At 50.4% G+C, this 14139-nt stretch overlaps 1 protein-coding gene across 3 annotated transcripts in view; it reads right to left on the bottom strand.

Annotated features, from left to right (window-relative positions):
• Positions 1–14139, bottom strand: part of ZSWIM7 (zinc finger SWIM-type containing 7) — a 24077-nt gene extending 9938 nt beyond the window's left edge. Inside the window, exons 1-5 of one of the 3 annotated variants that reach the window (XM_039507649.1) lie at positions 13970–14139; positions 11972–12090; positions 11551–11649; positions 8847–8868; positions 4592–4694 (exon numbers count right to left, since the gene is read on the bottom strand). In XM_039507649.1, the coding sequence (XP_039363583.1) occupies positions 4592–4694; positions 8847–8868; positions 11551–11626 (201 nt within the window). In that variant the 5' untranslated portion in view covers positions 11627–11649; positions 11972–12090; positions 13970–14139. Of the gene's footprint in view, positions 1–4591; positions 4695–4939; positions 5774–8846; positions 8869–11550; positions 11650–11971; positions 12091–13969 lie in introns of those variants that run through there. The other 2 variants (XM_039507648.1, XM_039507647.1) reach the window with 2 other exon arrangements.

The raw sequence follows: 14139 nt of genomic DNA, 5'->3' as shown, positions 1-14139 counted from the left end.
GGGGAGCGGAAATGGTAGCTGGGGTGTGTTTACACTATGGAGGAGACTGGGCTTCGATAAGAGACTGGTCATTCACCTTGCTTGCCCTGGGCTCCCCTTCACTCCACACTCTGTTTGTTTCACTTGCAATAGGCTTGTTATTCTCTGTCCCGTTTGATTGTTTGCTTGCAAGATTAAGTATTTCACTGGCGACTTTCCCTCAGCCGCGTTCAGAGGCTGCCAGCGTTGCGCTGGTTGCGCATTTCCCCTGTGGCGCTGGCTGTCCCTCCCGGAAAGAACAGGCCTTTCATGGCTCTCTGATTCAGGTGGTATCTCACATCCATGGGCCACGCAGCACTGAAAGGCAGCGGCCAGAACTAGGGGTTGCCCTGCTTCCCACCCCTGAGACGCTGCGCTGTCTCCTCCCGTTGTTCTCTCCGGTCTTGGGGAAACAAGGGCCACTTTGCAAACTCCCAGGGGCTTGTCCATCCTGTCCTGCAAGAACTCAAGACGGATCAAACCCAACCAAAACGCAGCTTGCGAGAGGAAACCACTCTGGGGTTCCTGTGACATAGGCAAGCCAATGGCGCGAATAAGGCTAGGAGCTGGATCCTGACCTCAGAGAGAGAAGCACATATCCCGCTTGCATGGCCGGTGAGCGGGAAGAGGTGGAAGTCACCAGACATGCAGCCAGGCTCTGCTGTGGGTCCCACGTCGGAAAAGGCTCCTGAGCACAAAGAACCAAGGCAGCCAGGAGCTAGTTTTTAAACTTCCAAACCTTCCTCTTTCTGTGTGCGTCTGTGGCATGGATAAGACGAGGTCCAGGGGAAACCAGCACAGGAGGCAGGGATAGCGCAGTGCTGGAAAACTGGCTGCACAGGCATCTGGGGAAGTGTCAGGTGAGTAGTGTTCCACTCCAGCAAATACCAGGTCCCTCCATCATTTACCATCTCCCTGCAACCAGCATCTGATTAAACAGCACCATATGGCTAAGCCCAGGAGCTGAGCAGACATTTCCACATGAGCATTTTAATCTGTTTACAGACAGCGGGGCAGGCTGCCACAGAGTTCTAGGAAATTAAAATGAAAATATATTTAAACAAATAATCTAATAAAGATGCAGGATGTGAACGATCAACACTAAACAAACAGATCAGGCCAGGCCAACAGCTGAAGGGAGCAAGGGGAGGTTAGGCAGGAGGGATGGAACAGGCTTCAGATGCTTCGTCTGAGCTTGACCCTGAGGAGAAAAGTATTTGCCATCTCACCCCCTTCCCGCTGGCTGGCTTCACTTCCATGGCCGGCTGAGTACCCGTCACTGGTCACGCTGGGTGTGGCTCACCGGTGCCCAGACTTCGCAACATTGACAATTGCCAGGATCCCAAAGCTTGCATCTAGATTTGCATATTTTTTAACCCCCCCAAATAAAGGCTTGTAGCTCTGCCGCTGGCTGGTGCTTGTGTCTCTGCTGACCAATGACGAGACACTGCCTGTTGAGGTCACCGGCGGGTCTGAGGCACCCCCACTCCGGCGCTCCAGGGAGCTGGGTTAGCCCACAGGCTGCAGGTCAGGTGAGCACCAGGACAGCCCTTCAGACGAAGACTAGAGAGGCCAGAGGGAAGTTGTAACATCAGGCCTGGAGCTGCCAGCCATGCGATCCCTGCACTGCCGTACTAAGCAGGAGGGGCAAAGGGCTGCTTTCACCTGAATGGGGTAATTAAGCTGAGGCCAGTTTCTGGCCCAGCTCGGTAGCTGGAAGGAAAAGTGACCTACGCTGCAGGGAGCTGTTTGTGTCCGGGAGAAGGCTGTTTCTGAAGCAGTATCCAGGATGATGGACCACAGGCAGCACTGGGGACAGTCCATTAGCACTGACACCCCTTCCCATCTGCGTCCGAGCCCTGGGCTGCAGGGGCACCATTCGTGAGGGCAAGTCCAAGACTTGTTTGTCTGATAGGTGGATCTGTGCATTATCTAGCCCTGCTGAGGACTTTCCCCTCGCTCCCAGCAGACCCTCTCCCCTGCTGGCAGTAAGCGCACACAGGAAGTCTGGCCTACTGACACGGCTCTCCTCAGCTGGTTACATCCATGGATCCGGCCCACGAAAGGGTAATGAGCTGTGAGACAATGCACCCATCCAGAGCTACGCCGTGTGCCGCTCGCCACCTCAGGGACGTGGCCTTGACAAAGCCCCTGATCGCATTCCCGTCTCGGCTCATCACAGTCCTTGGGGGGCTCTGCCCCTTGCCTCAGCACCTCCGGAACGGCGGCTACAGCTGCAAGGAGGAGTGCTGCAATGGAGCGTCAAGGCCTCCAAGAGAACAGCTCTCCAGAGGCCTTACAGCAGCAGCAATCCCGCGCCCCAGAAAAGGAAAGCGGCTGAGAAACGCATGCCCGGCCCCCAGGCTATTTATCAGCTGGGAAGACGTCCTCACTCCACTTTGCCATCCCACTCCCATCCTCCTCTCTGATACCGCTGGGAAGACCAGACCACTGCTAGGTGCAGGGTGAGTGGAGCAGGGGTGGGGCTTTTCACTTATCAGCGCCTGTGGGTTGGCAACCTGGCTTGTCTGTCTAACCCTCTGCTCACTGGCCAAGACTTGCTGCTCCTTTCCCTACAGGAACCAGCCTCCGATTCGGATTCTGCCTCCTGAAGCAGGGAGGGGAGCAGCTCTGAAGTCTCTTCTTGTGAGTGAAAATACATTAATCGGACTATGTTAGCGAATGATAATCCGTACAGGAAAAAACTGTAACTATCGGTTGGGATTGTCAAAGGCAATCACACAGCAAAGAGCCTGCTCCATCTTGCCCTGAAGTCAGTGGGGTTTTACTCCACTCGATGGGAGCAGGATCTGGCCCTCAGAGGGGCAAACACCTGAGAGAGCATGTGCACTAGCTGGGTAGGCGGCCGGCCAGGCAAACACCCCAAAGCACCCAGAAGGGTGAAGCTGCCCCTTTGTAGGACCCGGTCACTGATGATCAAGGCTGGGAGCAATTTGGGGCAGGGACTCGCTCACTCACTTTGTGCAGTATCCGGCACAGGGGGACCCTGCTCTCTGCTGGGCCTTCTTTGTGCTATGGCCAGTGCTGAAACGCCCCATGTCACTGAGCTAGGGAGCAGAGCTTCTTGGGTGGAGGGAGGGGGATCTCCTCCAGTGCAGCCTTTCCTCACAGTGGCAGCGCTGGCGGCCAAGGCAGGGGAAGAGCTCTGCATTGCTGCCAGGAGACGGGAGGGCGGCACGCCACACACAAGGCATTAACAGCACATACAGAGCACGCGTGCTCACTACGCTGTCCAGTTACCGCTAAGGAATGGAAACCCAGGGGCTCGGAGAGCTACAGCATGCGAAATGTCCAGCCCCGCTGGCCGCGAGGAGCTGCTGCAAGGTGAGCTGAGAATGCACTGACCCTGCATGGACAGAGAAGCATGAAGGCGGAGCTGGGGTCTCCGCACCCCACTGCCTCTGCTTAATGGGGGTTCACTTCAAAGGCTGCACGGAGCTGGGATAAAATGGCACAAATTGCTGCTCCCCTCAGCCTTCCTATGTAGGTGCAGCCAGTTAAGACGTCACATCCCAGCATGCAGTGCTCCATCTTAGCCCTAGAAAACACACAGCCCAGAGCCTGGGAGCTCCCGGGCTGGGTATTTAACAAGGGCAGCAACAAGGAAGGAAAAGACTCAAGGCCTCCAATTAATAAAGGAGGCGTTCTTCAGAGGTGCACTGAGCCTGGTGCAAGGTACTGCACTGGCACCGACGGGGACGGCAGCCCTCGGTTTATCCCAGCGTGGGGAGCCTCCACACATCAGCCCCTTTTGCTAACAGGTCTCAACCCTGGCCCTGGAGGACCCCACTCTGTGGGCAAGGGCACGTGGATCGCTGTGGCCCATTCAGACCTTCGCTTGTCTGCCAAGGATGCCAATTATTTTGGTGGGTTTTGTGATATGGAGACTTGACCACTGTGAGCTGGACTGCGCCCCCTGATTCAGTTCACACCTGTTCCCGAAACAGCTTCCAGATGCAGCAGATTCCCTCCGCTGGCAGTGAAGTCACTAGTCCATGGCTGGGCAGGGAGTGACCCACCTGTTGGTAGCACACGCTGCTAGACACAGAGTTCAGGACACTCAGGGGACATATTGTGATGGGTAAAAAAGGGATCAAAGCTTATTCTGCAGAGACGGGGCCCTGTCCGAGGGTTCCCAAGGGACAGAAGTGATACAGAACTTTGAGGGATATGATGAAAATACTAAACTGAAATCAGTGATCCCCGGAAAACATCCACCTAACACCGGTATCCATACAGCACAGGGAGCTGCCAGCTCAGATCAGACAAACGGTCTTGTCTCTGGGAGTAGCTGGATGCTTCTCGGGGAGGTGTAATGCACTGAGTGGCACCATTCTTTGCTGTAGGGGTTACATTACCACCTGGCACGATGGCTCTCCTGGCCCAGTTTAAGATGCGGTATGTTTCCATGTCACATCCCTCTCTACCGAAGGAGGTTCTGAAGCAGTCAGTGCATTTCCTTATTCTACGTGGCACAGGGCCACATGGGCAGACAGGAACCAAAAGAGACTAGAGGACTTGCCAGGGAGCCGGGAGAAAGCCTGGTCCGTACCTGGTACACGGCCCTTCCACTAGGAGACACGAGTCGCGTGACTGAGTGTTGATCAACCAAATCCAAGGCTGCCACAGCAGATGAGCCAAATACAAATTTCAGCCTAGAAGAGAAGAGGTCCCTGGGTTAGGCTGTGCTGCAAATGTAGGGGCCACTCCTGCTCCTCTTGAAATCAACTGGAGCCTTGTCATTGGCTCTGATGGGAGCAAGATTTCTCTCTTAAAGGTCATTGAACCAAGCAGAGCCCACGATGTGTGTGGCCAGGGATCCCCAGCGCATCGCTAAAGGTGTTCGGCAAAAATCCCAGCACCGCCTTAGTGTGATGTGCTCAACGCCCCCAAATAAAACCTGATTAGGAGCAGCAAAGCCCATTGGTCATTCTCTCTCCTTTCTTCAGGTTTTCCCACGGGACTGCCAATCCCAGCCCCAACTCCAGGAGACAAGCTGGCTGCTGGCATGTGGGGCTGTCTCTGGAGGGACAGATCCCACCCACTGAGAGGATCCGTAAGGTTTTCATATTCTGTCTAGGGTGGAAGATAAGAACATGAGAGAGACACTGCCCCGCTTTCCATCCCAAGCACAAACAAGCCCTCAAGATTTTTCAAACCCCCCAATAAGATTTAATAAATGGTTTTTGAAGTTTTTCTTCTTTAAAGCTGACAAATAACAGGTTCTATCTGGGGAGGACACGTCCCTTCTCCAGTGTTGTGACCCGCAACCCAGCAGCTCTGGCCAAGTGCAAGAGGCCCAGAGAGTGGGTCATTGTCTCCAACTAAAGTGAAAAAAGGGGCCTTGATTTCAGGCCTGGTCTTTGGACTCTGCGGACACAAGGTATTATCAGCCACACAGGTAAGGGTCTCGCTTTAACAGGGGATTTTTAACTTGATGGTGTCCTTTTAAGGTCCACTGATTATCACAAGTGGGGCATGAGGGAAGGGGACCCAGGCTTCCTTCATCCACAGGGGTGTCTATAGGAGGCTCTCAGCATTGCTATCAAACAGGGCAGCCTTTGGCAGTTGCAAGAGTGGAAGCCACAGTGCAGCCAAGGCACTAGCATTTAAACCATTGTGACACCCACCCCTGCTCCGAGCAGGTCTAGATAACACCATGGTAAAAAAACCACCAGCAGCTGCCCTGTCTGCATGAGACTTCCCCGCAGGGGAGCTGCACTCCTGGCAGTCGCAGCAAGAGAGCTGGAAAGAAAAACCTAATGTAGGGCCCTGGAAGAGGAGCCAGGCTCCAACTCCCCCAGCAGCTGAAGTTGGCAAGTGGAAGAGCTACACACCCGCAGGCTGCACTCCACTCTGGCAGACAGCAGAGAGCCATCGCGCTGTCTGACCGGTTATCAGTGAGGAGCAGCATTAGAAAAAACAAGTGTGTGGGCATGGGGAAAAGGAACTGGTGCTTCTGGCACACAGAGCAGCCTAAGTATGCACAGGGGTCACTATCCCAGGTGGGCTCATTGGTCCAGTCAGTCTGGAATCCTGCCTCCAGCCGTGACCAACACTTGATGCCTCATACTAAGGAGGAAATGAACTAGTCTGTTATGCAACAGAGGCTGGGGTGAGGGGACGCCTTCCTGACCCCAGGAGAAATTAGCTCCTGCCCTGAAGCATGAGATTGGATTAGCTTACAATGGTCATGTCATAGGTTGAGTCTCATAACTGAGGTGTAAGTCAGCGCTCTGCTTTGCCCCAAAGCACACTGGGAAAGTACAAAGCTGAAGGCCAGGGAGAAACACTTCACTCTCTCCCTTGTATATGGCTAAGCGCATGCGCATTGACAGTCTAGCACGTGATTCGTCCCCTATCTGGATGCTTCCTGCTCATATTCCAAGGGCTGGAAATGACTAGAGAATCCCTCCTGCTATTCCATTGTGATGATGCACATTTGTCCGCAGAGCGTACGCTCGTGACTTCCAGCAGGAGACTAGAGTTTCTGTATTCCTTCTGAGGCGGTTACATTCAGCACCCCTACAGAAAGGCTTTTATCTGCATGTGTTAGACATCACGTAGGGCTATATGATTAACTGTGTGCCAGCTATGGATACCTGAGCCCTTAACCTATTGTCCAAACAGCTCAGAGGCTTAAAAGTTATTTTGGATCTGTACATCCTGCTGGTTTGACTGTGTTCCAAAGAGTTCAGAGGTAATAAAGATAAGCTTTATAGACCCTTTATCCACAGAGAAAAAACCGTGCAGTCTGGATCAGTCACAAAGGTAAACAAAAAACAAGGAGATGTGTGAAGGAAGAAATGGTTAAAAACAAGAACAGAAGGAAGCAGAAAAGCCTCTTATTCTGGGGAGAATGTGCTTGATCCCCGTCAACACACAAAGCACTCGAGACGGAGCTCTATGTTCTAAGCAGCACAACTGGCTCAAGTCTACGTCACTGATTATGCCGAACAGCCAGACCTACTCTTGGAGGAGAGGCCGAAATTCAAAGCAAACAGGGAGTGATTTCATCAAAGGAAAGAGTGGGAGGGTGGGGAAGGATTCCCAGCATGACACATTCCTTAATGATTAGATTGGGCTTACGGTTGGGACGGGCTGATTTGAATGAATTTCAATGGCTGTTGCAGAGATTTTAGAGATTTTTCCCTAAATATAGTTTTATCAATGTACATCTTTGTACTAGCAGGAAATAACTCAGCGGCCAAGTTGAAATGCAGTGCCTGCAGGAGGCGAGATTCAGAACAGATTCAGGAATAGAATTAGAGTACTCCTGAGCCAGAGTGGCAACTGAGCGGGGGCAGGGGACAGTAGTTAATAATCAACAGTTATTAAGTTATCAATGGGATTCCACTAAAATAACTTTACTCAGTTTACAATGAGATTCTTTTCCCTCCTCTTCACTTTTAGTTTGAGTAAGAAATCAACCGTTCTGACATCTATCAATTAACATCTAACCCTTCCAAGCCCAGTTATGGTCCATGGAGGACAGGGAGTTGTGGAGTAGAAACAAATGATTCTCTCAACCTACAGAAAAGCATTGAGACTCTCACCAAAGGAGCTGAGCGAATAATTGATTTTTAAGTTTGGGGGTCAAGCCCCCCCCATATTTGGTTCGGTTCAAGCCAAAACTGATTTTTGTTGTTTTTTCTTGCTGAAACAAACATGCCAAAAAAGTTTAGGTTGAATGAAGTGTTTCATTTACCTTCCATTTTTTTGTTTTGTTTTTCATTTTGTGTCATTTTTTAATGTTTTTCACCCCTTTTTAATTAGCTAAATTTCCAAACGAGGTGCCCCTTCAAAACAAAAAGTCAAAACAGACCATTTTGACATTTTAAAATTTTCTCCATTGTTTTTCAGCTAAGACTATTCACAAAATTCAATCCCAACTTGCAAACAGTTTCGATGCCCTACCCCAATGCATTTTCACCAAATTTACTATTCATCAAAAACATTTCACCCCACTCCACTTACCAGTGATACACTGCAAAACTCGTTTTCAAAGCCAATGAGGCCTGAAAGATTCTGGTCAACCCCTGCCTGTCTGAAACCATAATCAAGTCAGAATGCAGCATCACAGTGTGACTGTAAAAGTGTGTTCTCCTGCGTATGCTGCTTCTGTACCAGCACTGCCATGGATCAATAAGGGGTGGGGGCTGTGGGCATTGCTGGCACATTCCCAGGCTCAGATCACAGGTACTGAAAGCCAGCCCCGGCCTCCCTTTTCCACAGGCATCTTGGCAGTAATGGGATTCTCAGCATGACCTTCCAGGTGGCAGTTATTTTGCATGGATACTTTTATAGGTTCCTTTCTCTTTCCCTCTTTTACAACCACGTGTCCCTCTGGCTCGGACAGAGAGGGCAACCCGAAGACGCTGATGTGCTCACAACGGCATCCAAGCATCAGGAGATGTGAAGCTCTGGAAGGGTGATTTGGAAAGAAAGTTTTGGTTTCACTGAAGTCACATCTCCTTACACCTGGTCTGAATCTGGCCTTAAAACTCTGAGAGACCTCCCAGGTCCCTGGATGTCCAATCCACCCTTGCTTAGAACACTTCACAACACGAGCTCAGACTATGGCTGGGAGACATTGGGGAAGCCAAGCAGCCCCGGGGAAACCCCCCAAATAGGCGGCTTGTACATTCAATCCCACCACCTGCTAAAAATGTAGCTACATTTCACGAGAAACGCCTGCTGGTCAAACAGAAAAAAGATGTAAGGCAGCAGAGGGAAAAAAGCAAAACTATAAAGTACTTGAGTGTGCCCTCTAGGAAGGGATGAGGAGCAGAGCAGAAAGTACTTACACCAGCAGGAGAGCATCAGGAACTGCAACAAAAAGACAAAGACATTTCATTTTGGCTAAACATTTTGCAAAAGATCCTAGAGACAGAAAGAGGCCCCGTGGGCTCCACTTTGTCCATCCCCATAGGTCATGCAGGGTTGTCCCCTACAGTGATCAATTCAACCTCCCTAACCCGAGAGACATAGGAAGCAGTGCAGTAGTTTGTTAGGGGAGAGAATTCACAATACATGACCCCAGTGGTGATGGCGTCAGAATCGCAGGCAGACGCTGATAGTGAAGAATGACCCTCCTACCTCTTAAAGCACAATAGGTAGCCCGTTTGCTCAGATTAAAAACACATGGACAATGCATTGGGGGGGACTCTGTTTGTGGGGTGTGAAATTTGCTGACTCCTGGGCTCACCAATAGGGGATGCTGGGCTGGAATGGTTTCAGACGAGTCATCCACAGACCCTCATGAGATGGTGGGGCCAACAGTCAAGTTCCTAGGTTCTAGCTGCTGCGCAAGCTGCACCAGACTTGAAAACAGGGAGGTGTCTTTTCATTTCAGCAGAAGCACCCTTTGCTATTTCAGTCCCAGGTCCCTCACACACAGTTCTGCAGGTGTCCCTGAATCTTGATCTGCAACATTCCCCAGTATTCCAGTCCTGGCCCCTCTCCAGCATCAGATCTCAGCCCAGATATGCACCCCTGAGCAGAAGCCAGTCACAGTATGCTGGGCTCTCCCCAGTTAATATAGTCACAAGAGTCTCCCAATGCCTTTGAAACATTTCTTTTTAAATTAACCTAACCACCAATTGCCACTCCTTATGTAGATCACACATATAAACAAAACTGTGCATGTTCAATATGACTTCTTATATGTAGGACCTACATTAAGTGCAGACATTTTAAAAAATGATTCAGAGCTGCAGTGATGAATTTTAAAGAGTAATATGGAGCCACAAATACATGTACTTTTCTAATATCCAACATCTAAAAATTGTAAGACAGGCCTGAAGGTTTTAACAACTTGCACTTCACATTAACAGGCTGATTCCCTTGCAATTTTACCTTCGAATCAAACTGTCACTTGATAAATTTGTGGCATATAAATTCTAGTCTTTTAACAATGCTTTTCCTTTCCCAGCAGTCTCAGGCGTCTCCGATGTTTTGTAGGTTTTGATTTTGAGCACAGAAAAATGTCTCTTTTTAACAGGAGCACTTGTTAAAGTGAGTAATTACATTAAAAAAAAATCCTCAACCTGTTTTACTTAACAGTTTAACCCCGATCCTGCAATCTGATCCTTTAGTTACCTCCAATGGGATTCAGGGTGGGTGTGGGGATCTACCAGATGGATGTCACTGAGGGATTGGGACTTTAGATCATTACAATTGTAAATATTCTAACAATCTAATGTATTCTCCATGGCTGCTGTTAGCTGACTTTTCCAACCTTACTCAATTTGGATAATGAAACTAGACTGGTTGGTTTCATTTTCTGGTTCTCAGGTCCCAGTACAATGTTACCAGCATTCCAAGGGGATATTTACATTAAAAAGTACTTTTTTGATTATTTTTTTTGTTGGTTTCACATTACTGACAATACCCATAATGCACCTACGCTGAGCTCCAGGAAAATCGGTTCAGTCACTGGGGCTGTTTCGATGCTAACTAGCCATCCAGTGCCATTCCTTTAAATGGGACGGTCAAATGGGCTTCCCTGTATTTCTGTTTCCTTTGGTTCTGGCTCAGGCAGAACATATTCTTTAAACAGACACTCCATTTCTGCAGGCGCCACTTGGCCTATTTGTCATCTAAACACACACAACAGGACTCTTTCAGCGTGTAGCTCAGTAACGCAGCGTGCAGAGAATAGCAATTGTTCCATACTAGCTGCTCTAATTGGCCAGGACCTAACTGTTGGCTTGGGCTGCTTACTGCCCTCTGAACAAGCAGCCCATCATGATCAGTAGTATAGCCCCCTCTGCTGGTTAACTGGGACAATTATAACATTTCTGTATAGGTTCTGTTTTCTTACTGGCTTTGAAGTTAGTAAGACTGTGAGCACACAGAGTACTGTAGCAATAGCCATGAACATGAATTCTGGGTAATGATATGCAAATTAGCATCCCCATTCAAGAGTCCTATCTCCAGCACTGTCACCACAAGTAACTTTGACACTGAAGCTAACTGTGCAGCCATAAATAAGGATTTCAACCTCTTAGAGCCTCAGAAAGTTGGCCCAGCAGAGGTGAAACTGGAAGTACGGGCAACCCACATGCAGTCAAGTCTGGAAGGTATAGAACAAAAAAGCTTCACAATACTGGCTGTACAACGCTGCTGAAATGAGACGCTTACGAGTAACTAGGATTATGGATTTTGGGGCATCCCATTTGGGTCCCTTTAAAAGAGCCCCATTTGCAAAGGGCAAGAGCTCAGCATTTTCTGAAGCTCAAGCCCCTTTATGTTCTTTGAAGGCCACATATTCCTTAGGGCCTCAGAAGATCTGAGCAAGGTTACGCTGAATGCCTGACCCCCAGAAAGCTATGACATTATTGGTATTTATACACCACCATGGGTAGCCATGTCTCTTTACAGACCGATTGTGGCACCATGGGGCAGGAGTGGTTTTTTTCACATGGTATCTCAAAGCTTTTTGGCATCTTATCCAGGCTATGACTGCACCACAAACATCCTAGTATGACTGTGCTTTTCTCCACATACTATGCGAGGTCTCCTGGAAAGCCTTTTTTATCTCTTTCAAAAGCTCCTCTGCCACTGCCGGCAAAGTGGCCTCCATCTTCCTCCACACTCAACCGAACCCTGTAATCAAAACAGCAGAGGGCAGGGAGAAGTTGGGAAATCAATAGAGTCACCACAGATACAGTAACTAGAGACAGTTTATTAGGATGAAGGCTGATTTCAACCCCTAGATGAGGCAAAGGGAAGGGCACTGATTATTTATCAGCATTTCTTATACAGTAAAAGCTGTTTTATCCAGCACTTCACCAACCAGAAAGTTCTATAAACTGGCATTTCTGATCTTCATTGAAATTCTGGTTTATAATCCAATTGGTGAGGGGCCGGCAGGAGGCTGGGGCATGGGAAGGGTCTTGGGGCTGGGTCAGATCCGGGCGGCGCTCACCTCAGGCAGCTCCCCGCAAGCGGTGACCTGTCTCGGCTGCTCCAAGTTGAGGCTGGACTGCTGAACTTTTCCACTGGGAGGTGAGGGAATCAAACAAGGTTTCCTGCCTTACAGAAATCCTATATAAGATGTGGGAGGAAAACAATCAAGGTCTTCAGTTCCTTTCTCCTCCGCCTTCCCACCCAAAGAGATACTTGAAAATGCTTGGAAACAAAAGGACTGGAACTGATGGGGGAAGACCTGCTTGACCCAGGCTGGAAAGATATCTGGCCTGTCAAGGAATCTACCTAAGACAGTATCTAAGGCGAGGAATTACTATTTGTAACCAATTTCTTTAGTGAATCAAGCTTAGTTTGCATGCTTTGTTTTATTTGCTTGGTAATCTGCTTCGTTCTGTTTGCTACCTCTTTACCACTTAAAATTCACCTTTTGTAGTTAATAAACTTATTTCTTGTGTATAATATAACCCAATTTATGTAATTTCTAACTGGGAGGGCACAAAGTTGTATATATCTTCCTCCACATTGAGGGAGGGGGCAAATTTCATAAACCTTTGAGTTTGTACCTCTTAAAGGGAGTGGGCACCAGAGTGCTGGGTCAAGCTCCTAAAGCTGGATCTTTCCAGAGTGGGTCTCTGTCTCTCTGTGCAGCTGGGCACGGCCCTGCCTGTGTACTTGGCTTGTGAGCCTAGCTCAGCAAGGCCAGGTAAAGGGGACCCAGGCTGGCAGAATAGGCTGACTCATTGGCATCCCAGCACATCCGGTGGCATTCGGCGCCGGGGGGGGGGGGTGAGGGGGGAGAACTGTCACAGCGTTAACTGGACTTTTAGTGTCCAGTCAGTACATTTGACTGGACATTACCAGGTTCCCTTTCCAACTAGCTTTTCAGAAAAAAAACGGGAACCTGGCACCCCTAAATGGCAGCCACAGAAGTCAAAACCCACACTGGTGGCAACACTATCAGAGACAGCCTAATTAGTCAAGAGATTCCACCCTTGAAACTGAGGAGCGAGGGACTGGAGAATTAGGGCTTCACAGAACAAACTCTCCAGTCTCAGCTATCAATAACTTCTTTGGTATCATTACTAACAGCTGGGAATTGTCCACAAAGGGGCCTTCACACATCCCGTCCACCCAAAGCACTGTCTCTTTTAGCACAGCAAGTGCATCGCTCCTCTACGCCTTGCATGAGCTCGCCCTGATGTGCTTATGAGGGGGCAGGCAGAAACATCTGCTCAATTCAATTTGGACTATGGTATGCTGGGACATACCCCTCTGCAGGGCCGCACAGCATGCTGGGATATTAGGGTTGCCAATTTGGTTGGATGGCTGCCTGGAGGATCCATCACATGACATAATCTTTAAAGATTAATCTTTAATTCCTGGAGACTCCAGGATAATCCTGGAGGGTTGGCAGCCCTATGGGACATGCCTCTCTTCTGGGGGGCCACACAGCATGCTGTGATGGGACGTGTCTCGCTGTGTGGCCGCACGGCATGCTGGGAGTCAGGACATGGCTGCCTGTGGAGGCCATGCCGGGATGGGACATACCTCTCTGCTGGGCCGCACAGCATGCTGGGAGATGACGTGCCCCTCTGCCGGGCCGCACGGCATGCTGGGACAGGACTCTCTGTGAGGGCCGCACAGCATGCTGGGAGAGGACGTGCCCCTCTGCCGGGCCGCACGGCATGCTGGGACAGGACTCTCTGTGAGGGCCGCACAGCATGCTGGGAGAGGACGTGCCCCTCTGCCGGGCCGCACGGCATGCTGGGACAGGACTCCCTCTGCCGGGCCGCACGGCATGCTGGGAGGGGATATGTCACTGCCGGGCCGCACGGCATGCTGGGAGATGACGTGCCCCTCTGCCGGGCCGCACGGCATGCTGGGAGGGGACTCCCTGTGAGGGCCGCACGGCATGCTGGGACATACCTCTCCGGAGGCCGCACGGCATGCTGGGAGGGGACTCCCTGTGAGGGCCGCATGGCATGCTAGGACATACCTCTCCGGAGGCCGCACGGCATGCTGGGAGGGGACGTGCCTGCCTGCGGGGGCCCCCGCATCACTGCAAATCCCATGTTTGGGGCCTGGGTCGGGCCCAACCCCCAGCGCTGCGCTCCCCACCGCGGCTGAACTGGTCACATGACCTTGAAACGTCACTTCCCCTTGGCC

This window comes from Mauremys reevesii, linkage group 20 (assembly GCF_016161935.1).
Source record: "Mauremys reevesii isolate NIE-2019 linkage group 20, ASM1616193v1, whole genome shotgun sequence".
Classification (NCBI taxonomy): Eukaryota; Metazoa; Chordata; order Testudines; family Geoemydidae; genus Mauremys; species Mauremys reevesii.
The sequence above is the reverse complement of the archived record's forward strand: the minus strand, read 5'-3'. Positions and strand labels throughout refer to the sequence as shown.